General features: G+C 36.0%; 1 protein-coding gene and 1 non-coding gene across 3 annotated transcripts in view; one reads left to right on the top strand and one right to left on the bottom strand.

The window, feature by feature from the left end:
• Positions 1–18,217, top strand: part of METTL15 (methyltransferase like 15) — a 213,553-nt gene extending 195,336 nt beyond the window's left edge. Inside the window, exon 10 of one of the 2 annotated variants that reach the window (XM_053899873.1) lies at positions 17,600–18,217. In XM_053899873.1, the coding sequence (XP_053755848.1) occupies positions 17,600–17,639 (40 nt within the window). In that variant the 3' untranslated portion in view covers positions 17,640–18,217. The remainder of the gene's footprint in view (positions 1–17,599) is intronic. The other variant, XM_053899874.1, reaches the window with a different exon arrangement.
• On the bottom strand, positions 2,643–2,749 carry LOC128776297 (U6 spliceosomal RNA). Its single transcript, XR_008421378.1, has one exon. It is a non-coding gene; the product is annotated as a U6 spliceosomal RNA (small nuclear RNA).
• Positions 18,218–27,085: the final 8,868 nt, after the last annotated feature.

Below are 27,085 nucleotides of genomic sequence, written 5' to 3'. Positions count from 1 at the left end.
TTCTTATACCAACTGTGGTGGCATTATGTTTCATATTTACTGTAGATAAAGAAATATTAGACAATATTAGCATGTACTCTCACAAACTAAGCCCTACATGTTAGGATTTCTGTAATGACTAAAAATTAACTAAAAATTGCTTATGGTCAAAATTGTATAATTTTAATTAAGCTACTTTTCTACTGAGTTTTTGTGATTGCTGCCTTAATCTAGTAGATTTGTGTGTGTGTGTGTGTGTGTGTAAGTAACATTCTTTAATAGAAAGCGGTAAGCAATAAAGAATAGAAGGGAATTTTGTGAAGTGCTTCGTAAATATAAATTTAGTGATAGAAATCTTAATCAGAGATATATTTTTCTCAGAACCACAATGCCATATGTTCGATGTTGAATGAAGCATGATTTATAAAAATCAGCATCATATTCTAAAGAGGCTGGATTGTATAACAAGCATAACTATTTTTATATTATTTTCTCAAATTTCATCTGTTTATAGCTACTATTTCCAGCTAATGTTTGGTAACACACAGCATGATCTGTGGGAATACTAAGAGAAAGTTTAAATATATATAAATTATTTTTTATAAGTCTAGTTACAGCATAGATTTCCCAAAGCATTAAAAAGTTCAATAGAATTAATTACTTAAGATGCAGTGGTGATAGTCATAATGACTGTTATTTAGATGGACCTTAAAAATTCTTCGTAGACTTTTGTCAACCTCATTCTTTTCTTATATATTCTACCAAAATTGTTGGACAATAAAATAAAGAATAAAATTTAATACTCTGATATGCACAGTAGAAGTTTGCCTCTTTGGTAATGTCACATCTCCTTAAACAGTTCTTTACCTTAAATATTGAACAAGTTTTCTACATTAGCATATGTCCTATTAAAATTTTTTTTCGATGTTTATTTATTTTTGAGAGACAGAGTGTGAGCAGAGGAGGGACAGAGAAAGAGGGAGACACAGAATCAGAAGCAGGCTCCAGGCTCTGAGCTGTCAGCACAGAGCCCGACATGGGGCTTGAACTCACGAACCATGAGATCATGACCTGAGCTGAAGTCTGACGCTTAACTGACTGAGCAACCCAGGTGCCCCTTAGTACATGCCTCATTAAATATATCATTGCCCAGGCACTAAAAAACAAAGGTGAAATCAAATGACAGGACATTTTCCATTTCTCATTCTTGAATAATTGCATCTATCCATTAAAATCCATCCTTATACTTTGGGCAATATACTTGTCTGCCTTGCACAGGGTTAGAATTTGTTACAATAAACAATCAAATATTCTAATTTCTTATTCTCTCACAAGGAAAAATATTATCATCCAACTCATAATTATAAGTGCTAGACTGGGGAGGAAGCTGTATAGCATTGTAAGTAACACTATTGGCTTTGGATTCAGAAAAACAAGTTTGAATTCAAGGTCTGCATATATTAGCTGAATATACAAACTTGGGCATGCTCTTTAATCTCCTGAATCCTCATTTATTTCACCTTAAGATGAGGATAATATTGAGGATAATTTCTCATCAGTTGCTATGAGTCAAATAGAAAACACTCAATAAATATTTATGAATTAACTGAAAGTTATAATTACCAAAATGTAACTCACATTTCTGGACATCATGATTAAGGATGTGTGTGCTTTATTCTTTGTAATTTTAAGTTCAGTATCTACATTACTAGCAGCAATTGACTGGGTTATAGTCAGTTTTATTATTTGGAAGCTTTATCCCCATTTATTATTTATGTAATGCCCCCAATGTTTGCAACACATTGACAGGGCCTATAAAACACAGTCATTTTTCATGTGGAGTTTCCATTTATAAGAAAACAAAATAAGAAAAAAAGAACTAGTTGCTAAGGTTATTTGACATTCATTTAGGTTGGAGAAAGTATTTGTCCTCCTACACTTACATATCAGTAAGTAGCCAACCTACATGGTCCTTATATTAAGATTTTTCAGAATACATTTTGAGGGAGGTAAAGGAAATGAGTACTTTGTGAAGTAAGAAAAGATTGCTTTGGGAGTATTAAAAAAGTTTCCTACTTCTTCACACTAAAGGCAATGAAAGGATACCAAAGGGCTCCAAAGCCAATGAGAAGGACTAAATATGTGTGTTGTAGATATTAAAGGGAAAATAGTCAGTGAAAGGTAAGAGAACTATTTACACTTAGAATGAGTTGATGACCTTTTTTACAACACCATAGAAATAGATACTACAGAACTGAATCCATGTAATTCCCACCTCTTTATCTTCATCTCAGTATTTAGAAATCTTGTCCTTTATCTCTATTTTGTACTCCTATATCTCAGTGGAGAGATTAGCCTCGCTCCTTTTCTTTTTATTTTCTCTGGGATTTAGTTCAATTAATTTTGCTTGTCCCTCCAGGCTTTAATCTGTTCTCTGCTGCCAAACATACTCAAAAGTGCCTAGGTGAAAAGCAAACAAGGACTAAAATCTCTCCTTGACTCTGTCTTCCTTACCAAAATACCACACCCATCATTCTGTTTTCTTTCATAACTTGACTTCTTAAAGTCTACACTACCTCCAACTCCTCTCCTGTCTTTTATTTATCCAATCTAGTACACTATCTATAGAAACTGTTCTCTTAATGATTAATGGTGACCTTAATTTTTTAATGGAACATTTCACAAATGTGCCTGTCATCCTTGCACAGGGGCCATGGTACTCTTGTTGGTGTCATTTGAATTTTAGTGAATGAGCTGCTAGAGTAAGCACAATGGTCACCTCTTAATTACAAGACCCAATCTTGTAATCTTCTTCTTGTGGTACGTTATCTCTCCAGTGTTTGATAATATTGGTCTATCCTTCCATAAAAACCTGTTCTCCGTTGCATTCTCCAAAATCACCCCTTCTGTAGTTTTATTTCTCTCACACTCTAATTCCTTCACCAAATTTTCTTCCTTTGTCCAATCTAGCCAGACCATGTCTCATGTGATTTGTTCTCATGGTGTAGGTATACCAAGTGAAGAACTACATTTAGTGAAGGCACTGCTATGAAATCACTCCATAATCATCTGTGAAGCAGATGAAAGATGGGTATGTTGCCAAGATAACAAGCAGTGGAAGGAACAGAGAATGGAGTCTTCCTGGATGCTAAAATTGACATCAAATTAAAGTATATACTAATCAGGACTTCAGCTTTGGTAATGGCAGACAATAACTTGGACCAAACATCCCAGTAAGAACAATTAGAAAATCTAGAAAAACAATGTGTTTTTTTTTTAATGTCTATTTGAAAACATAAAAAGCTAATAAGGCAGTGAAGAATATCTGGAAGAAGGAAACCCTAGCATTTGTAACTGCCAATTGCCAATTAATTCCAGAGAAGGCAAGTGAGAAGGAAAACCCAACTTTTGACAATCTTTTATGGAGTACAGGTGAACTGGAAGTCAATTGGACCTTGAAAGAACTGAAACTCAGTTTCAAATCATCTTAGTCCTTGAAATTGGACTAAACTGATCCTAGATGCTAGAGTCCCTACCTGTTTGACCAAAGCAATTTTAAATACTCTTTGGGGGTGGGGAGGGCAGGGTGCAGAATTCTTGCACACAATTTGTTATGTTTCGTATTTATTGTCTATTACTGAATCAGAAAAATAACCAGTCATGAAGAGACAAGACAATTTTTAAAAGAAGGAGAAGAATATAGATAATTTAAAAATACTCATAGGGTATGTAGACAAATGCTATAAATATGTTCAAGGAAATAGAACTAAAAACTATAGAGAATAAAGCAACTGAAAATATACAACTGAAAGATGTAGTATTCAAACTTAAGAACTTAGTGGATTAATTAAAGAGCAAATTGTACCCAGCTAAAGATAAATCATGAACTGGAAGATATTTCAAAGGGGAATATTCAGAATAATGCATGGAGAGACAAAAGATAAGGAACACAAAAATATGAGTAACTTAGCAGTTACAATAAGAGGTCTAATTCATGTGTGATTGGAATATTGAGAAAAGAGGAAGAAGAGAAAATGGCTGAGAATGTTCCAAAGCTAATGAAATACACCAAGCTACAAATTCAAGAAGGCTCAAAACTTTCTAGAAACAGCATCTAAAACGTACTAGAAATCAAAATCAAAGGCAACAGGCATTCTCTAGGAATATGGCTCACATGAACTATTCTTAGGGAAAGGTAACTATTGATGATGAAATAAAGCAAACCAAGATAAGAAAAACAAAAACAAAAAACCAGTAAGGGAGAAGTTTGGTAAAGGGTACCATGATAAGCTCGGAATCCATGTAATACAGAACTAAGAGTAAATAACTGTGGGAATTATGGCTACAGAACAGAATACAAGCATAAGTCTTGAAAATTAACAGAACTCACCAAAATTATAAGGTTAAGAGGTCAAGATACAGGGAAGTATAGTGCACCAATTTCCTTATTTTTAGAGCAAGGACTCAATACTGTGAAAATTTGAAACATAGTTTCTTAAAAATATTCCAACCTTTTTGTACATTAATTTGTACATTTTTGTACATTACATATTTTGTACATTACATAATTGTAACTTGTTTCTGTAAAAAAACGGTTTTTTTTTTATTTTTTTTTTAACGTTTATTTATTTTTGAGACAGAGAGAGACAGAGCATGAACGGGGGAGGGTCAGAGAGAGAGGGAGACACAGAATCTGAAACAGGCTCCAGGCTCTGAGCGGTCAGCACAGAGCCCGACGCGGGGCTTGAACTCACGGACCGCGAGATCATGACCTGAGCCGAAGTCGGACGCTTAACCGACTGAGCCACCCAGGCACCCCAAAAAACAAGGGTTTTTTATAGTTAAAAAAAAATAGAGATTCAGCAGTTCTTCACTCTCTAATTTCTTTCCAGTTAAATTCAAGTAAAATTAAATGTTCTGTTTTTATTTTAAAAATAAGATACATCATGATGGGTCCCTTTTGCAAAAACAAAACAAAACAAACACACACACAAAAAAGCATTGCTGATCTATTTACTCTTCTTAGTGATATATTGAAGATATTCTTTGTTAATGATGTTAAATTCTAGGTGGAGGAATGTGGGGTGTTTATTCATTCTGTGTTAAACATAGCACAGTGTAACTATTTATAATGAGCACTTACATGCTTTATAAAAACAATCTCATCGTCAGTATTATTATTTTTAAAGAGCACAGGTTTTGGAATCTGACAGACCTTTGTATAAATCTGGGCTGAGACACCAAGTAGCAGTGTAGCCTTAGAAAATTTACTTAATCATTGGACCTCAGTTTTCTCATCTGAAAAATGAGGATGTTAATACCTATTTTATAAGGTGATTGTATTAAACATAAATATGTATATACAACACTTTATCAGTTTATGGCCAAAGCAATCAACATTTATCTTTTTATTTTCATTTATTGAGTTCTGGCTATTTTGCTAGTTTGTCATATAAGCTACAACAAACCAATTCATCTCTTTGCTTGCTTACCTGTAAAACGACAGAATTTGTATGAGACATTCCATTGTACCCTCCACCTCTTCTAGAGCTGACTCTCATCTACATGACTTCTTTGCAATCTGTTGTGTTATTCCATGACGGCTTCCCCTCCCCAAATCTCTTGCTCCACTCTTGTCACAATAATTGATTGGTCCAGGGGAGGATTCTGATGCAAACTAGATTAATCCTGACTACAAGTGATTGACCTAATCTAGACCAATAATGCATTATTTTCTTAAAATTGTTTGATTTAATGTGAAAAAAGAAATCTCTTGATCCCTCCTCCATATCTGAAAGATGTAAAACTGAAGAACTCTTAGGAGTACACATCCCACCATGTAAAAAAAGAGTGTGACTTGCAGAGACAATAAGGAGATAGAAGTTGGAGAGCTACTCCTGGGAGCATTCTCACTCCAGATCTCAGTTTTTCTGGAAACCCATCTGTATCCATGCCTTTTCCATGATTTTGCTGTGTAGCTCATTCTTGGACTCTATAAGCCACTATATTCCTTCCTTCCTCCTATCATTTTTTTTTTTTTTTTAAAGACAATCACTTAAGGTTGAATTTCTGTTATTTACGATTACACCAGTATAGGTTTGGAATAGATGATGCTTAAGAATTATTTTACCTGAGGGGCGCCTGGGTGGCGCAGTCGGTTAAGCGTCCGACTTCAGCCAGGTCACGATCTCGCGGTCCGTGAGTTCGAGCCCCGCGTCAGGCTCTGGGCTGATGGCTCGGAGCCTGGAGCCTGTTTCCGATTCTGTGTCTCCCTCTCTCTCTGCCCCTCTCCCGTTCATGCTCTGTCTCTCTCTGTCCCAAAAATAAAAAATAAAAAAAAAAACGTTGAAAAAAAAAAAAATTTAAAAAAAAAAAAAAAAAAGAATTATTTTACCTGAATGTTTAATAATTCCTTAAAATGTGTTCTTTAGCTTTCCTAATTTACTGAATCACTTAATGTGATCTTCATATTAATGAACACTTACGAAATTATTTTACATGCACAATTGTACAATACATATCCAGGTTCTAAGCAATAAAATAAGTTCCTCAAACTTACCTAACTAGATATCACATGGCTTTGTCATTAGTCTTTCTAACTAAATTTGAATATGTCCATCTGAAAGAGACTGTCCAACCCATGGAACTTTCATTTAAGTGATAACATCTTACATTCCTGCACAGTGCTGGTATGGTAAGGGAAAAAATGACTATGTCCTCTTTCCAAATTTACATATATTCTTTATGATTCTGCTTTTCTCTTTTTAATGGCACCATATCTGCTTCTTTATCCATAAATTTATTTTCACACAGAAACCCTTTGATGATGAAGAATAAAACCATGTTTTAAAGTCAGCCAGATGGTTTTCCCATTTCCTGTTGTGTACATACATATATATTTTTCATGATGGGGAGGGGTCACAGAGAAGACAAAAAGCAAAACCTATAGTGAACGTTGAACCTATCTAGCTATCCTAGAATCTATCATTGTTCCTTTGAAGAAATTCAACATTTGCCTTACAGCCAGAGAATAAACATCAGCTGCTAGAGAAAGCTATTGAATTTCAAAATCCCTTTGAAATGTCACATTAACCTGTTTAACTTTCAGTCAGTTCTTTAAAATATCAAACATTTCCTGATGACTCCCAGATCTAAGACTGCTTATATTTCTCTAACTTAAAAGCTTGTTTCCTTCACTTGCAAACAAACTGTGGTGAATGAATCAGCACTATTTGGGCCTGGGAAAAGTGTATCGCAGCCACAATCTGTGTGCAGTCTTTCTACAGGTTAGCTCAATTTTGGATGTTGAACGAGATCAAATGCTGAATCTCGTTGATTTGGCTAAAACTACACAGCTCTAGCCTTTTATTTAGCCCTCCATTAAGTTTTAATCTTTAAAGCTGTATTTGTTTCATAAATCATCTTTTATTCTCAGATGTGTAGAAGTCAGGCAACAACCATTAACTTATTTTACTCAACATCTACTGAGCATCCACTTGTTAGGCGCTGAGGGCAAAAGAGTGAAAAGAAAAGTTGTGCCTGTTGTTCATGAAGAGCCACATTATAAATTGAGACACAGACATGCAAATTATGAGAAGTTAGAATATAATGGGTTAAATTCTGTAATAGAGGTTAAACTATTGAGAACACAAAGGAATGAATAAGTGAATGATGTTTTATTCTTTCAAGCAGAGCTGGATTTATAACTTAACCTTTAAGTGTAAGAGCTACAGGAATTTTATGCTGAATCATCAGTAGTGTCCTGGGACATAATCAACACCAGGTGTCTTTCCTTTTAATGCCATTGATAGCCTTCCCATCTTATACTTATTGCTGGTGATTCTTGTTCACTGAGCTCCATGCACTTTCATTTTCATGATGTGTGTATACACATGTTCACATTATTAAGAAGGCTACTAGTCATAGACACGGATGACTACCTTACAATAATTGTGAAGTATCCTATCTAAATGAGCCATTTCATTCTAGAGTTTCATTCATTTGAGTTTTTCATATGAGTTCATATGAGTTTTAGGTGTACAGCATAGTGGATGATTTCAACAACTCTATGCTATGCTCATCACAAGTATAGCTGTCTTCTGTCACCATACAACACTATTACTATATTCTTGACTATGTTATCTATACTATACCTTTCATCCCCATGACTTATTCATCCCATAACTGGAATCCTGTACCTCCCACTCCCTTTTACCCATTTTGTCCATCTCCTCACCCCCCTCTCCCCTGGCAACCACAAGTTTGTTCTCTGTATATATGAGTCTATTTCTGCTTATTGTTTGTTCATTTGTCTTGTTTTTAAGATTCAGTATATAAGTGAAATTATATGGTATTTGTTTTCTCCACCTGGCTTATTTCACTTATCATCATATCTTTGAGTTCCACCCATGTTGTTGCAAATGGCAGGATCTCATTCTTTTTTATGGCTGATTGATATTCCATTGTGTATAATGTACCACATCTTCTTTATCTATTGATGGACAATTGAGTTACTTCCTTATCTAGGCTATTGTAAATAATGCTGCAGTAAACATAGGAATGCATATATCTTTTTTGAATTAGTGTTTTCATTTTCTTTGGATACATACCCAGTAGTGGATTACTGGATCATATGGTAATCTATTTTTAATTTTTTAAGAAACCTTCAAACTGGTTTTCACAGTGGCTGCACCAATTTAGATTCCCACCAATAGTGCACAAGTGTTCCTTATTCTCCACATCCTTGCCAACACACGCACGTGTGTGTGTTATTCTAGCCATTCTGACAGTGATATTTAATTGTGGTTTTGATTTTGTATTTCCCTGATGATAAGTGATGTTGAACATCTTTTCATGTGGCTGGTAGCCATCTGTATGTCTTCCTTGGGAAAATGTCTATTCAGAATATCTAAGAATAAACTTAACCAAGGAGGTGAAAGACTTGTACCTATATCATGAAAACTATAAAACATTGATGAACGAAAATGAAGACAATACAAGCAAATGTAAAGAAATTCCATGACCATGGATTGGAAGAACGAATATTGTTAAAATGTCCATAGTACCCAAAGCAATCTATAGATTCAGTGCAATCCCTATCAATCTACCAATAGTATTTTTCACACAACTAGGACAAGTAATCCTAAAATATTTATGGAACCCCAAAAGATCCTGCAATCTTAAGAAAGAAGAACAAAGTGGAAGTGTCACAATCTTAGATATCAAACTAAAGTACAAAGCTACTATAATCAAAACAGTATGGTACTGGCACAAAAATAGACACACAGATCAATGGAACAGAATAGAAAGCCAAAATAAATCCATGCTTTTATGGTCAATTAATCTATAACAAAGAATTATAAGACAGGAAAAACCAGACCACTGTCTTATACCATGCATAAAAAATAAACTCAACATGGAATAAGACCTAAATGTGAGACATGAAACTCCTAGACGAGAACATAAGTAATCTCTTTGACATTGGCCTTAACAACATTGTTCTATATATATGTCCTCAGGTAAGGGGAACAAAAGCAAAAATAAACTATTGGGATTACACCAAAATAAAAAACTTTTGCACAGTTAAAGAAATCGTTAACAAAATGAAAAGGTAGCCTACTGAATGGGAAAAGATATTTGCAAATGATACACCTGGTAAGGCATTAATATACAAAATATATAAAGAATTCATACAACTTAATGCAAAAATAAATAATTCTGTTGAAAAGTAGAATTAGGATCCTTAATATTTTTGAAGCCATGGCCTCCTATGAGAATCTTCTTAAAATTACAGCCTCTTTATTTTTATTTATTTTTAATGTTTATTTATTTTTGAGAGAGAGAGAGTACAAGCGGGAGAGGGGCAGAGAGAGAGGGAGACAGAATGTGAAGCAGGCTCCAGGCTCTGAGATGTCAGCACAGAGCCCTGTGTGGGGTTCAAACTCCCAAACCGTGAGATCATGATCTGAGCTGAAGTCGTATGCTTAACACTTAACTGACTGAGCCACCCAGGCACCCCAGAGTCTCTTTAAATAAACAGGTACACACAGACTAATTTTGTGTAATATTGAGTGGTTATAAAGCCCTCATGTCTATGATGGGCTCAAGTCCAGTAACTCTAGCACTAGAAAAACATCTCAGTTCATCGCATTTCCAAATCTGACCCTGTGAAACATCTAAGGATCAAGGCTGACAATTTCTACCATTCAGGTTCACCTGGTCTCTTCAGTCCTAGATACTTCAAGCTCCATATGTTGTTTTCCAGGATCCCAATCTTGGTATCACCCACTTGGGCAGTGTCCCAAGGCTAATCTGAGCTCCTGTAACAGTTTTGACTGGGCACAATGAATAGAAGAGATAAAATTCTTTCCAAAAACCTGAGTAGATCAAATATTCCAGATGAGTGCTGTCTAATGGAAATACAATGCAAGCCACCAAATCAAGCCACACTGTAATTTTTAATTTTGAGAAGTCACATTGAGAAAAGTAAAATGAAACAGTTCAAATCAATTTTAATAGCATAATCTATTTAAATGAATGCATCCAATATATTCCAACATGTAATCAATATACAAAAGTAACAAGATATCTTATATTCCTTCTTTTGTACTGAGTCTTTGAAATCTGGTATGTATTTTACACTTAGAGCACATCTCAGTTTGGACTAGCTACATTTCAATAACTCAGTAGCTACGAGTGTGTAGTGGCTTTCATACTGGACAGGAAGGTATTAAGCCCAGAATAAATGTCAATCTTTCTGTATACCTGGCTTTGTTATAGCAGTGATCAGTTTTTTACCTTTTTAAGAATACTTTCTCCCATAACTATCTGCGAAGAAACGAACAGTTTATTTTCTTCTATTGTACTGCATCTCACGTGGGAAGAGATGCAAGTCATGCCCCCTGAAACCATGTTGTGCAGTGGCCCTGATCAGGAGGAAGCTGCATCTTGTCAATCCTGTTCTCTAAAGGGCCAATGCATTTGGTACGACTTCCAAAACAGCTTTAAAAATAAAATAACCAAAACAGATCTTTGTAGCCACATCCAAAATCAAACTAATTCATACTAGCAACCTCTCTAAAAATTGCTTCAGGCTGACTACACCAGGGTTGATCAGCATTAAAAGACGAGTTTATACTGTAGGTAAATTGATGCATTCCTGGCCAGGAAACAACCACAGCATATATTAAGCCAGGAATGATGGTTATAGAGAAAGATATTTAAAGCAAATCATTATTTAAAAAAAAAAAAAAAAGAGGGAGTGGGAATCTTCCTTCCTCAACCTCTTCATCGCTCATAAAATATTGCTATCTTATTCAGGTACTATAGGACATTTAACTGAATAATCTTGAAGACCAAATGTCAAAATTATAGCTCATATATAAGCTAGAGTATACATATACATATATATGTAGCTGTTTTACAGACACATCTTCAGCATGATTCCCCAGTTAAGCTATTTCTTGTATGCATTTCATTTTTGGAATAATTTTCTTGCCATTAAATTAAAAAAAAATCCTCCAAACTATTCTAGCCACCATTTTTTTTTTACCTGATAAAATATTCGTTGTGTTTTTAAATGGCATCATTTGGAACAGACAAATCATACTTTGAGGAAAGGGCACATTGTTAAGTTTGTTAAAAGCTATAATGGACATCTTGAATCTTTTCTTAGGGTTAAAAAAAATCTCTCTGCTAGCAGTTAATAAATGTTAATAAGATTTTTTTCAAAATAGTGGCTACAGTATTGCAGTGTTAATTGCATTACTCAGTGAAAAAAATGCAGTGAGTCATATTTTATAGTTGTTACTTATGCAATTTGGAGAACTTTTCAGGCCCTTGATAAAGAATGAGGGGACTCCAGACCTGATAAAATGAGTCTAGAAAGACCATTTCCTTTCTTTAATAGGGTTTAGAAAATTTGCAATTAAGAATAGACTAAAACAACTTGAAATTGTGTTATGAATTCATACTCTTTTCAGACTCAATAGGACCTCAACAAGATCAGTAATTTCAATTGTTCCCAACCTTCACAAAACTGAGGATCCCTTTTGCTATTCCTTTTTACCAGCTTTTCTCTACCACATGAACCTAGTGTTTAAGGGGGAAAAATGTGCTTTTCTACTAAGTATAAATAAAATGTATTTCCCTATTTTATTAGTGAAACACATATGTAATTACTAAACAGCTTCTGTTCAGTGTAAAACAACTTGTGTTACCATGATGGATCAAAGTAATTCCAGAAAAAGACAGTTATGTGATATTTAAGTTAGCCTCCTCCACAGATGGACCAAATAAAAACAGAAATTTTAACTACATTAAGAAGCCAAAGCAAGTTGGTAGGCTCTCCAGGATTAGATGTCCATGTTTATTAACTGCAGATTGATAAGTGTGCTCATGGCTCATGGCTCAAAAGTGCCTGATTCCTTTGTAAATAAAAGCCAACTGATAATTTAAAAACAACAAAGGTGAAGTACTAAATGCTTGAGTTGAAGGTTTTTCACACCTCTCCCTGGAATATCCTTCACCTCTTCTGTCAATTAAATCCTTTCATAATCATCAAATGTTTTTGAGTTTTGTACATGAGAATGTATATTGCTTTCTTCTACAAGAGGGAGCCTAATTGACTAAGGATCCAAGCTGCTGCACTATGAAGTTTCTCCCTGTGTTTGCACTGAGGCTGTGCCTACTGTGGGCTGCTTCTCACCAGTAACTGAGTGAGGTAGGATAGTAATGCAGTCTTGTTCCTGGGAAACAGGGGAATGCTTTGGCTCAAGGACTCATAAATGGTTTTACTGAACCTTCCCACCAACTTTCCTTACCTTTCCTTCACTCAGCATCAGATGTATGTCACAGCCAAATGACTCTCCCAGATTTCAGCTTCCTCCCAGTTCCCTTTCATGCAGGCATTTCTCTTAATAAACTTGTACATTTAATCCTGTCTTCGCACCTGTTTCTCAGAAGACCTGGACTAATACATTAACTCAGATCATTTTTTTCAGTTTCTCAAACTGTATATGTATATAATACTCTGCAAAAGAAAGCAAAGAAAATGGCCCTTTATAATTTGGCCTCACCTCATTACCCTGGCTGCTTCTACCATCTCTAGGCTCCAGATATACCCAGCTCACTACAAGTACCCAGGACCCTGCAATTTGAAAATGCTATCCCCTTGCCTAAAATGACTTCCTCTCTAGTTTATACGGCAATATTTACAAGACCACTTGTGAGTCATCTCCTTTGATTAGCCTTCCCTGACATCTATAAACAGAATTCAGAGAGTGTCCTCCTCTTGCATCCATACTTGACTTAGCTTGCATGATCTTGGCACTTTTGAAGACAGGCCGGTTGTTTTTTTTAGAACGTCTTGCAGTATAGATTCATCCAGTGTTTCTTCATTATTGGATATATAACCATTATTATACCCGTTGTGTATTTTTGGCCAGACTGTCTCACTGTAGTCTCTTCATTATATTTTATCAGTTGCACATTATGGCTATTTGTTCCATTACTAGTGTTCATTTTGACCACTTTATCAAGACCAGGTTTATCTACTTTTTGTTCCATCTGTAACTAACAAGTACTTTGTAAGAGTATTCTTTGAAACCATGTAAAATTTTCATTCCTTGTCTCATTTTCACCTACCTGTTTTAGTATCCACTGAAATTTCTTGCCTGGGCTAATTATTACTATGCCTTTTGCCAAATGGTAATTTTCTAAAAACCATTATTCCTTCTACATTTCATTGAAGGCTTTCCACTCTATGGAGGAACTTTCTCTTCTATCCATCTATTTAGTCATTCATTTATTTATATCAGTGGAGTACTAGTTAAATCAATGAGTTACAGTTTGTTATATCATTCTTTAAAGGCTCCAATTGTCCTTTATTTGGCCAGTTAGAGCCCCCTCTAACATGCCCCTATCCTTGACATGCCCCTATCCTTCTTTGAGCATTTCCTTACTTTCTGTTACCAAAGATGATTCAGGTTCATCGTGTTCTTTTCCAGCCCCAGCCCTGGATTTAGTCATTTCTTCAAAGAGCCCTGGTTCATTTAGCATTTGACACCAAGAGCATGAGGTATTCGTTACTACTAAGATGCCACTGCTCCCAAGCCTTTCCAGCAGATAGCTAGGAACTAACCACATGTTTACATCTATATTTATTTCTTTATCTGTAATGGAAACTTAGCTCACTCTGGTACATCCAATTCCAACCCAATGGCAGCTGCATTTATTCTAGCTTTATCTTTTTCTGTATTTGTAGCTTTTTATCCAATAGTGAGAAGCCTGACTCTTATTGTTCTTGATGTATTTATTTATTTGCTCAATCTCCCTGGAGGTAGCCAATTTTCTGATACTGCTGGGCCACCACCCTCTTTGCAAATACACCTGCCCCATGCTATGTTTGGCTTCTTCTGCATAGGCCCTCAGTCTTCCTTGTCAGACTCAACTCATGGCTATTGAACAACAGAAAGAAAAATGCTAATAAATTTTTTTTTTTAAAAAAGGAAAGAAACAAAGGGGAAGGGGAGAGGGAGAGATATAGCTGCTAGTGTTTTTTATACTTTTTTTCTCTTTTAAAAAGGGAACAGCTTTAGGCGTAGAGCCTTCTATAAGGAATAGTATCTATCTAGAAGTTAATAACACAATTTTTGTTTTAATTGTGAATGTATTTAAGTTACCCGGTCTATTTCTTTTGTTTAAATATATTTTTAATTAAGGAAAAAGTTACATACTTTAATCAGCACAGTTCTTAGGCATATATTTCAATGCTTTAACATATATATATATATATATATATATATATATATATATATATGTATATATGTGTATATATATATATATACATATATACATATATATATATATATATATATATATATATATATAATCACATTGAGATGTAGAATACTTACATCTCCCTAGAAGATCCCAGTCAATTTCCATCCCCTGTAGGCATTGAGTTTTGTGATTTATATCAGGATTGGTTTTGCTTCTTTGTAAATATTTTTAAGTAAAGTGTTGATGAAAAAAAAATATATAAATGATAAAGATTATAAAAGGAGTAGGGAGGGGATAGCACAGAAGGTGTTGTAGCCACAATGGTTTGTTTCATGGACATCTTGCAGAGTTTTTCTCTTGCCCTTAGAAATGTTTCTCTGCTACACTGAAGATAGCCACCAATATTAGGCTAATGGATACAAGCTCTAACCTTCCCTCTCTACTCCCTTCATATGTACTCATTTTTCCAAGCATTTACTATATACCTACTGTGTGCTCCAGGAGCTAAAGACAAATAAGGGGCAATGCCTGCATTCAAAATAGAGATGATCACCATAACCTGGTCCAAGGAATTGTTTACAAATATGGCCACAAATTTGTCATATACTCTGGGTCTGGAGTTCTTTCTTGTCCAGCAAGAAAGCGGGACGCAGGATTAAAAATATGACAGATTTTTCTTCTCCTAATGTCCAGGAGAAGACAAGAGCCCTGATTAAGGGTACTTGCTCCGTTTTTATTAGGATCAGAAGGCTTACAAACATGGTGATGGAAGTGCACAAAGAGGCAATGAAACAATATTAACTCATGGGCGTGAGGGAAAGGGGTTTTTGAAGGTATATGATGTTAAGGGTTTGGGTTAATACAAAACAAAATCCTGACTCCTGGTGGAAGTTTGTTTACAGCAGACGTGAGGCACCACCTGTGTTTACCTAAACTGGTCTAGGGGGACAAGAAAGACAGAGCATGCTACCTAAGGGTCAAAAAGGCACCTTTCTTTTGTTAATTAGCTCCGCTTTGGGCAACTTTGCCCCGCAGATGTATATAACCCTATTAACCTGTTCACCTAATTTGGTCCTTCCTTCCTGTGGAAGCAGCTTTCTGCTATACTACTAAAGGGGGGGAGGGGTGTTTCTGCCCTGAATACCTAACCTTATTTACCTTGTATACCTTTGTTCTATATTGGGGCATTTGCCCTGCCTTATCTATACTGGGGCCTTTGCCCCACCCTCTCTATACCTACTTACCTAACCTAGTTTACCCAAACTTGGACGTGAACATCCTATGGCTTTCTAATTCTTTATGCCTTGTTAACCCATCAGTGCAGGCTCAGGGAATTCCTAAATTTATTCCCCACACAAATTATTGTTTCTAATTTATGGATTATGGCCAAAATTCACAAATATACAGATGTGCAAATTGACCATTTCAGAGGCACTGGAAAGAAATGAGAAAAACAAGGGAAGAGCAAAGAGGGTAGATTTCCTATTTAACAATTTGTATGTGGTTTTTAATAAATAAAAGTAGTTTTATTATAGAATTACAGCTGGCATTAAAAAAATAAAAGGGCCACCCATAATCTACAATTTAAGCCTATTAAACACTGAACCAACCCAAGTTTGCTGGAACAATTGCCCCTTTCATGGTAAAATCCATCTAGAAAGAAATTACTTGGTTTGAAGATTTTTGGAGAAAAGCCTGGTCTTTCTAAATGGTGATCACTCCTTTTGCTCTACATGTTTTTGCCTTTATATCTTTTTATTGTTCAGCATCTGACCCAAGTTGGGGAATTCCTTTTGTACATCAGTTAGCACACTGATAAAAGTATAAATATAGAACACAAAGTGATGTTGTCAAACAATCAACAGGTATTCATTCACTGCCTGGGCACTGTCCCTAAGGAGCTTTGCTCTATTTAAGAAAATAAATCACAATTCAAATTTTTAACTTCAATTTTGAGACGTAGGAATTATAAACCTCCTTATATACATTCCCTACCCTAACTATTAAAATAGGCCATTGGTAACCAAGCAACTCTTATTTACAAAGATTACCCACTCTCCCATATCCTACCTGAATTTGAGAAGTTTAGCCAACCTGGAAAATGCAATGAGCTCCATTAATTTCTCCTTACAGACAGTGTGGCAGTAGCAGAAGAAATCTCTCTTACTTGTTAAACCTAATGGAATTTGAAGCAGACTACTTAAAGTATGAATTCAGAAACAATCATTCATCAACACAAATAAATAATCAACATGAACGTTTCAAGTCCTTTGCCCCACTTCTCTATGAGAGTATCTGCCTTACTAGCAAGTCAGTGTGATGATATGTGTGTGTGAGAGAGCATTTCATAAACCATGGCCTACAGTCCAGGTGTAAGGGAGTATATAGTCTTCATCAGTCTACACAGGTTGCTAAGCCATAGTATGACAGTGTGTGTCCTTGCATTTGAATATCATTAAGTATAAACTTAAGGCAGTTTAATATGACAGAGCAGTATTACCCAGTCACATATCATGTTTCAGTTAGGCATAACAGGAAATTTATAACTAAGCAAAATCATCATAGGCAGGACTTAGAGGTCTTCAATGAAGATGGCTAACGATTAAGAAATCTCTTAAGCCAAAACTTGAGAGGGACTAAGTTTTATAAGCTCTGCTGGAAGGTTCATTTCACCTGGAGCCATGAAGCTAGTCACTTATTCTCTCGGCTTTGATTTCCCTCAAAAGGATTTCATGGTTGTAAGAATGAAAATGGCTCTGTAGATGAAAATTGAGAGTCAGTGTATATGGTATAGATAATGTAATTTTTGTGATGTAATTTATTATTCTCTCTACATTAGGTCTACTTCCTTTCTTTGCAAATTGAGCTTGAGAATCTGAACTCTTAGAGATGTCCCCAGACCCAGCCTGCACTTCTTCACGGCACAGGTGAGAAATGCTGACTGACCTTTCTGCTGGGAGGACAGAATGTTTAGGTAAAAATGGCTGACCAATGAACCAGCCTACATGGCTCTCTCACTTTGGTGCTCTCACAGGAACATAATGGGTGAGGTGAGAATATGGAGAATGGGATATCAGAGTAGCAAAGAAATGGCTATCCCCTTTCCCACTCTAATCTGTAGATTTATTGTGCAATGCCAAACTAGAAAAGAGAGGAACCTAAATTTGAGGATAGATGTTGTTTTAGATTGATTTTAATATTTGAAAATAACAGTTTTATTAATATCCAGAAGTGGCCAAAAAAGTTAACAAATTGGCCTAAGAGGACAGAGAAGAAAAATCTTGTAGAATGGTTTGAGGGCAGCAGTGGAAATAAAAAATAAAACTGATTAAACTCCATCTTCCTTAGATAGCTTATCCAACAAACAAAATAAGAAAGGTCAGGGCAGTAAACATTGCTACTCACACAGAGACATAGAGCTTAAGGAAAATCAGTGAGTGGCACTATAATTGGGTGCATTTTTTTCTATTTGACAAAACTTATTTTAAAATCAGTATTGAACTTCTAACTTTTAACCCCTTCATGTATATTGTATGTCAACGTATGCTGCCAACTAAAGGGTATTAGGAACCACAATGGAAGAGAGTAGGAGGCATGAATAGGAATTGGGTGTGATCTTGGGGTTGAACACAGATTTTACAATCATTTATACAGAAGTAGTTGAGAGGTCTTTGTCTGCCTATCCCCAAACCTGTTTTCCGTTATCAACTTTGGATGGAAGTATTCATATAATTTCATCCCTCATTCACTGTTTTAAAGTTGTCTCTTGTCTCTCATTTTATTAGGCATTGCCTTTGAGTTTAGTACATCTTCTGTCTAAGGCACTGGTCACTTTTTATAGTGATTCAAAAGGAATCAACCAGCAAAGAAAGGAAGTTGTCTCTCTTAAAAATTCTTATTTTTAAATAGATTTTTTAATTTTCTAGGCCCCATCAATACAAAGGCCTGGAAACAAAAATTATATTTGAAGAATTTTATTTATGCAGCAATTTGGAACTATTTTGTAGGTTAATAGTAGCTCTCCAAGGCTAGGCTTCCTTGTCTTTGGAGGAAAGCCACCATTCAGTTGGTTAAATTTTATTGGTAGAAAAGATATTAATCCTTAACTGGTTTGTGGAAAGATCAAACAAATATATATATTTGCTTATATATATTATATATTATATATGTATATATATATACAATGTGGCCTCCAGCACCTACTGCCACCATGATTTAGATTCTCCCTACCTTCAAAACTTTATCTCATAATACCTTTTTCCTTCACTCACTACCCTCCTAGCACACTAACTGCCTTTCTCTTCCTCAAAAACACCAAGCTGTTTCCCACCTCAAGGCCTTTGCATGTATTCTTCTCTCTACTTGTAATTTTATACTTACAGCTCTTTGCTCCTTCTCACCTTTCAGGACCCAGCTCAGATGTCACCGTCTTAGTGAGGTCTTTCCCTGCCTTCTATCTAAAGTTGCCTCTGTGGATTTTTGGTATCTCATAACCATGCTTATATGTCTCTCTTATAACACTTTTTACAATCTGTAATTATTTTGCTTATGTGTGTATTTACTTTGTTGTTTTCTGTCTCCTTCCACTGGATTCCACGCTCTTTGAAAAACCTTGTCAATATTATTTACTGCAGAGCCCAAGATAGCTAATAGTGTCTGACTTGCAGTAGACACTCAATAAATGCTTGTTGAATGAATAACCTGAGCCCTTTGTATATGAAAGTCTATTTAAAAATTTAAATAATGAAAAAGTAAAAAAAATGTATATATATAAAGTTTCTGCTCTTTCTCATAAGAAATTACTTGGGCATATTTATGAAGTCTTAAAGAAGAGGTAGGAGAAAGCTCTCTCTACAGGAAAGGTTTGAAAGGCCAGGGTTTGTTTAGAAGGAAAGCCAAACCAGGAGCTCTGGCTGGGTGGACAATGGCCTGGCATCTTCTGACTCCAAAAGTGGCTTCTGTCAAAGCAGTGGCATAAGTTCTATTTTGGCAGAACATTTTCAGACCAGCTGAACCATGCCAAATCAAAGGCCTGGGAACAAAAATATCATTTGAATGATGTCATTTTGTAGAGCAATCTGGAATGATTTCACAGGTTAGTACCAGTTTCTCTAGGTATTTAGAGCTAATCCACCTTTAAATTAATCAGAGACCCAGATGGTATCCTGGCTGAACCAAGGTGTTCTCCTGAGTAGAAGAGGCATCACCTGGCGTGTTTGTGGCTGACACAGGCCCAGGTGTGCTGGCCTCAGGGCTCATTTCTTGAAGAGATTGGGCACATTCAGCTCCATACTTGAGCCTGACACCATGGATGTGTCCAGAACCTCACGGGTGCTAATAACATCCTGGTTCACTGCACACAGAACATTTCTCTTTTCATTTCCTGCTCCTAATAGGCAAAACTTTTGCTTTTAACTTTGGAAGGAGTGTGTCACTTGTAGGACAGGTAGCATAAACTGAAGGGCTACAGACTTTGGATTTACACGTGGTTCTCTGGTTACCTCTTACAAAGTCTAGGGTCTTGGCAAAATTACTTAACCTGAATGAGCTTCAGTTTCCTTTTCCATAAATGGAGAATATATAACCAAATAGAATATCTTGGGGAATTCCATGAGACTGTGTGTGTGTGCATGTGTTTGACACATAAATATTCCCTTCCCTTCTCATCTCTTTTTTCTTTCCCACCTAGTTTACATATAAAAGAAAGTTTCTCTCTGGTTAACAGGAGAAACAACACTGGATAGTAGCCTTAGATTTACATCTCAGGATTTCCTGTCTGGCTATACAGACTCTCTGGACCTTCATTACTTTATCTTTCAAATAATCACAGTAATACTTCTACTTCATAAGAGCATTGTGAGGATTACATGAATTTATGTGCCTGATTCATGGTAAGTAGTCAATAAATACCAATCAGCTCGGTTATCAGCCTCTACCTTTACTGACTACCCTAGAATGACTGAGAGGTTTAATGAAAGAAAACCACAAATTAGGACTAAGTGGTTTAATCACCTGACCTAGTCCAAAGAAATCTTCATTTTATTAGGCATTGCCTTTGAGTTTAGTACATCTTCTGTCTAAGGCACTGGTCACTTTTTATAGTGATTCAAAAGGAATCAACCAGCAAAGAAAGGAAGAATAATATACATATGTCAGGTATAATAGGTAGATTTTTTGTTCTGTGACCTTATCTCTTTCTGGTTTTACACCCATGAATATGTTGTTACATGACAGAATTACACAAATGTAATTAAAGTTACTAATCGGTGGATTTTAAGACAGGGAGATTACATGATCCCTTTAAAGCAGAAGAGGAAATCTGAGATATTCAAAATACAAGGAGGATGCTATGTGCTTTTGTTGGCTTGAAAATAAAAGGGACCATGTGTCAAGGCAATGAGAACATCAACCCACCTTGGAACAACCACAAGTAACTGAATTATGTCAACAACCAGTTAGCCTGGATATGAATCTTGTGCTGCAAAAGGCTGAGAACTGATTTTAGCCTTGTGAGACCCTAAACAATCATGTCATATTATACTTCCTACTGAAACTGTAAGGGTAATAAAAGGTGTTGTTTTAAGCCACTAAGTTTGTGGTAATTTGTTACAGAATCAGTAAAAAGCACTACACCAGGCTTGCAACTTTGACTGAAGCATAAAGTATAAAAATGAAAAATTAATTAGGGAAGAAGTGCCTCATGCTAAAAGCAGTACTTTGGATCTGAAATAGAAATAGAAAGTACATGTAGAATCTCAGAGATCTAAATTTTGAAACTTCAGGTAATCTTTCCTACTGCCTCCCCTGGATTCCTTCAGCACCATTATGTGGTTTCATTGTAGTACTTTTTGGTGTCTTGTGATTACCTATTTATGTGACCATCTCTGCAAAATAGTAGTGTCTTTAAGGGAAGGAACTATGTGATTTACCTTCGTATCTCCCAAACTTAGCATAGAACCTGACATTGTGGAGACACGTGAGATGTGTTTGTTAGATGAAATAATGAGTGAATATGTAAGAGAATTAGTGAACTATTGACACTGAGACCCAAACAGTCAAAGTATTTGTTAGGATAACATTGTAAATTTTGGTTTTAAACTTATATATATAAGAAATTATTATTTGTTCTGCTTTGCAACTCATAAAAAACTGTACCCATCATGCTCTTTGACAAACTGATTTAACTAAAAGAACGACTATTAAATTTGCAGAATCAGTTACCGTCCTAACTGAAGCAACTTTAATTATATGAGTGATTTTTATAGAGAGTAACATCCATGCCCTATTAATACCAGTTCTCTTGAGTGATTTCTGAGAGGTGCAGTTCTTTCACCTTGATCCCTATCTCCATTTACCTGCTTGATCCAAAAGTAAATTTGACTCGAGATGGTCTTAAAAGACATAGAAGAGAAACTCACCCCTCAGGAGAGAGAGTGCCTGATCACTGGAGTCATGGGAGCTGGAAGAGACATTAAGAGGGTGTTTTGCCTCTAAGGGAATATCTAAACCACATCATTAAAGCTTCTCTTCTTTTTTTTTTTTTTTTTTCTTAATGTTTATTTATTTATTTTTGACAGAATGAGAAAGAAAGCATGCGCACAAGCAGGGGAGGGGCAGAGGTGGTATTGAGAATCCCAAGCAGGCTTTGCTCTGCCAGCACTGAGCCTGACAAGGGGCTCAAATTCACAAACTGTGAGATCATGTGCTAAGCCAAAATCAAGAGTTGGACAGTCAACCAACTGAGCCACCCAGGAGCTCCTAAATCTTCTCTTTTAAGATTTCCAGGGATACAGTCACCATGACATCTTTTCATGTCCAGAGATACATTCTTTCACTTGCTATCTTCATTCTGTTCGAACTGCTCCTCCAGGTCACAAGCATGAGATGAACTTACCAGCCATATTTCCATTGTATAATCCAACCACCTCACCTACCATCCTACTTCACTCCCTAGGCAAGGCTGATTGGAACTGGGCTGAAAACATGATTCAGGATGAACCAAGCAGATTATTTAGCCTAATCCTTCTCATGAGAATTGGTATTTGGAACTGAGAAGCAGCTGATAGTTTGTATTGTAACCATACAGTGTAAACTCATAAGATGTTGGATGGCCACTTTCCCCTGGAGAACAAGAGAAATGGAGAAAGCCAATCTGTAGACTCAGGCATGATGTGGAAGAGGAACACTGCCTGGGATCCAGAAGGCTTTCCAGAATCTGTGAGGCCTGGCATCTTTCAGGATCTGTAAGGCATCTCTTTATCCTTAAAATATATCCACCCCCCAAAAAAACAAAACCAAAACCAAAAATGTTTCTTTACTTATACCAACTAGATTTGGTTTCTGTTGCCTCTTAATGAGGAATTCTAATAAATACACTACCAGAACCGTATCCTCTTTTAAAGCACATCTTTCCTTCCTGGACAGGGGGAGGAGAGCATAAAGAATCCTATGATATTGCTATTTCACTTAGTAAATATTTACTTAATGCTTATAACATGCCAGAAAATATGATCAAACCATAGTATTGGCTCCCAAGAGGTTGGGATACTGGAGCTTGTCTATTTCTTCCTAACACAGAATTCCTCTAATGAGTACTTTTTGCTCTAGAGCTCCTCATTGGATTGGAGAAGACTGTTCAAGGCTCTTCCTGCCTAATTCTGTTTCCTCTCGCTGTTATCTTTGACAAACATTATTCCAATAAACTGATTACACTCATAGCTCCATCTCAATGTCAGCTTCCTGGAAGACCCAGCCAATGCAGATGACCTTCAAAGAAAAATGGAGAGAGCATTTTTATTTATTCAATAAGTATGTATTGATGATCAATAATGGCCAAGTGATATGCTAAACACCAGCTGTATCCATGAACAAGATAAACAAGATTCCTTTTCTTATGGCTACAGTCAAATAGGAATAGTATTAAACAAATAAATTACACAAAACACTGGACCCACCAAATAATTGAGCAAAGAATCACAATGGTGATATTAAGAAAAATATAAGAAAAGAGTAGAGAGAACGCTAGGTGGGGAATATTAAATATCAGAGTAGGTTGGGTCTCAGTGAAGTAATAAAACCTATTATTTTCTATGCTAATCATATTCCTCCTTTAGGACTCTGAGTCTGGAAACTGTGGAATTCCTTTCACAAGAATAGAATATGGAAGACTTCAATTGGCATTATTTTATGTGAAAAATATGTGGAGGATTGGACAAAAAAGCAGAATGTTAACTTGACACAATTTGGAATCTTGTGTTAAGTTCTGGAGTCCTTTAAAGAAAATTTTAGGTAGGACAAAAGCAAACCAGACTCCATGGAGGCCATACAGATGGAAAGAAGTCCTTGATTCATACAACAAAAGGGCTTGGGGATGTTCATCCAGAACCAGATGAAACTAGAATGAGTCATTGTATTCATGTTTAGATAAAGGACTGCCCTATGTAATTAAAAGGAAACAACAACAAAAACAAACTCAGACCAATTAGTTTGAATTTCTCCTGAGGGTAGGAATAGGAGCAACGAGTAGAAACAATATAGAAGTAGATTACAATTTAGTGTTAAAAAAATCATGAAAATTCAATTTCTGAAGCCTAAGACTATTTATCAGTTGAATTAGTTCATTCATGAAGTGGTAATCCCTTCACTCTTGAAGGTGAAACTCCTGTAGTGAGGCTTCCTGTGAATGGTATTCTGATACTGGGTTTTCAAACATTGGAAAATGTATGGATATAGAGTGTCTAGAGGGGCCTGGAAGACAATTCTGTATCATTCAGGGCTCCATATAAGATAAGTGAGGGTAGGACTAAATTGAGCTGCATGCTCTGCTGATCTATAATCAAATACAAATTTTCCAAAAACACTATGTCAGAGCGAGATGGTAAAATAGGCATCCCAGACTTCATTCCTCACAGAGACACTGACTTAACAACAATATACCAAAAAGCCTTCATGAGAATTCAGAAATTTAGTTAAGACAACACAGTACCTCAAACAAGTGCAAAACCAGAAAACTTGCACTGAAATGGGTAAGAAAAGCCATTGCATTTTACCTGTGGTAGTCCTTTCCCCAAGCTGACACAGCTTAATGCATTTGGGATAAAGTGCCCACTTTTTTCTAAGAAGGGAAAGGGAAATGTGGAACGTGTCCCTAACATTCTGGCTTTTTGGGGACTGCGTGAGGGACGGGCAATGTCTTACCTAACTCACAGTGCTGATAGAGAACTGGCATATTTGGATATGTGGGGGCCTCTGAGAAAAAAGAGCTCAATGGTTTATTGTAACTCGAGCAAACCTGCAGTGTACACACATACCCCAGAAGGAGAAAGAGATTATGAGCCCATACACCAGAGGGAGAGAGAGATTATGAGCTCCAGAAAAAGAAACCAGCAAACCCCTCTAATTCGGAAATGGCATATACAAGCCCAGAAAAGATGCCTTCTTAGAAAAGACTTGAGAGGCCAGAATCTCTAGCCAAGCTGATTGGGAAAGATCTTTCTCTGTATGTATCCAGTTCATAAGAACAGGAAAGGTGGCTGTTTTGTTGAATGCCCAGATCCTAGCAAAAAATAAAAAGGCCATAAAATAAAAATACCAAAAAAAATGACTGAAAAAAAAAAATAACAAGGCATATGAAAATATAAGGAAACATAGCCCTATCAAAGAAACAAAATAAATCTCCAAAAACTGATCCAAAAGAAATGGAATTTGATGACATATCTATTAAAGAATTCAAAGTAATTATCTCAAAAAACTCAATGAACTGCACGAGAACACAGACAACTAAACAAAATCAGGAAGATGATGAATGACAAAAACATGCATCAACAAAGAAATAGAAACTTTGGAAAAAAGAACCAAACAAAAATTCTGGAGTAGAAGAATATAGTAACTAAATTAAAAAATTCACTAGAGGAATTCAACAGCAGACTTTATCAAACAGAGGAATCACAAACTCAAGACAGATCATTTGAAATTATCAACTCAGAGGAAGAAACAAACAAAAAAGGAAAGAAGAAAAATGAAAAAAGCCAAAGGGACTTATGGAACACCATCTATGGAACAATATAGTAATTCCCCCTTATCCATGGGGTGTTCCATAGGGTATCTGAACCTTATATATACTATGATTTTTCCTATAACTACATGCTTATGATAGCATTTCATTTATAAATTAGGAATATTAAGAGATTAACAACAATAATAATGAAATAGAATAATTATAACAATATGCTATAATAAAAGTTATGTGAATGTGTTCTATCTCAAAATATTATACTTTACTCATTCTTCTTTTTCTTGTGATGAGGTGAGATGATAAAATGTCTATGTGATGAGATGAAGTGAAGTGAATGATGTAGGCATTGTGGTATAGCATTAGGCTACCACTAACATTCTGATGATACTTCAGAGGAAGGATCAACTGCTTCCAGATTGCAATTGACCACGGGTAAGTGAAGTCACAGAAAGCTAGATTGCAGATAAAGGGGGACTACTATATATGCATTACAGGAGTCGCAGAAGGAGAAGAGAGAGAAAAGGTGACAGAGAGTTTATTTGAGGAAATAATGGTTGAAGAAGCTCAAAGAGCTCTAACTAGGAGGAATCTAACAAGGCCTAAACTGAGACACATTAAAATCAAATTGTTAAAACTCAAAGACAAAAAGAGAATCTTGAAAGTATCATGAGAAGAGCAACTTGTCACACACAAGTGAGCTCTCATTAGATTTTTAGCAGATATATCAGCCAGAAGGAAAATGTGGAGATGTATTCAAAGTGATGAAAGAAAAAAAACCAAAAAAACCAAAAAACTACCAACCAAGAAAACTCTATCTCACAAAACTGTTCTTCAAAAATGAGGAAGGGACACCTGGGTGGCTCAATCAGTTGGGCGTCTGACTCGGCTTAGGTCATGATTCTCGGTTCATGGGTTCAAGCCCCACATCTGGCTCTGCGTTGATAGCTCGGAGCCTGAAGCCTGCTTCGGATTCTCCATCTCCCTCTCTCTCTCTGTCCCTCTCCTGTTCGCACTCTGTGTGTATCTTTCTCTCTCTCTCAAAAATAAATTTAAAAAATGCTTAAAAGGAGGGATAATAAAGACCTAGCCATATAAACAACACCTGGGGGAGTTCATTAGCATTAGACCTGCCTTAGAAGTGCTAAGTGGACTCCTTCAGGTTGAAACAAAAGGATGCTAACAGCAATATGATTAGCATATGAAATCATAAATCTATGGTAAACAAACACAGAATGCTTTAATGGTGGTGCATAAATCATATTTGATTCTGGCAAAGAATTTAAAATATAAAATTGTAACAAATAACTATAA

The sequence above is a fragment of the Panthera pardus genome, unplaced genomic scaffold (genome assembly GCF_024362965.1).
Source record: "Panthera pardus isolate Hobbes unplaced genomic scaffold, ASM2436296v1 HiC_scaffold_12, whole genome shotgun sequence".
NCBI lineage: Eukaryota > Metazoa > Chordata > Mammalia > Carnivora > Felidae > Panthera > Panthera pardus.
Note: the sequence above shows the minus strand (reverse complement) of the source record. Positions and strands in the feature narration are given on the sequence as shown.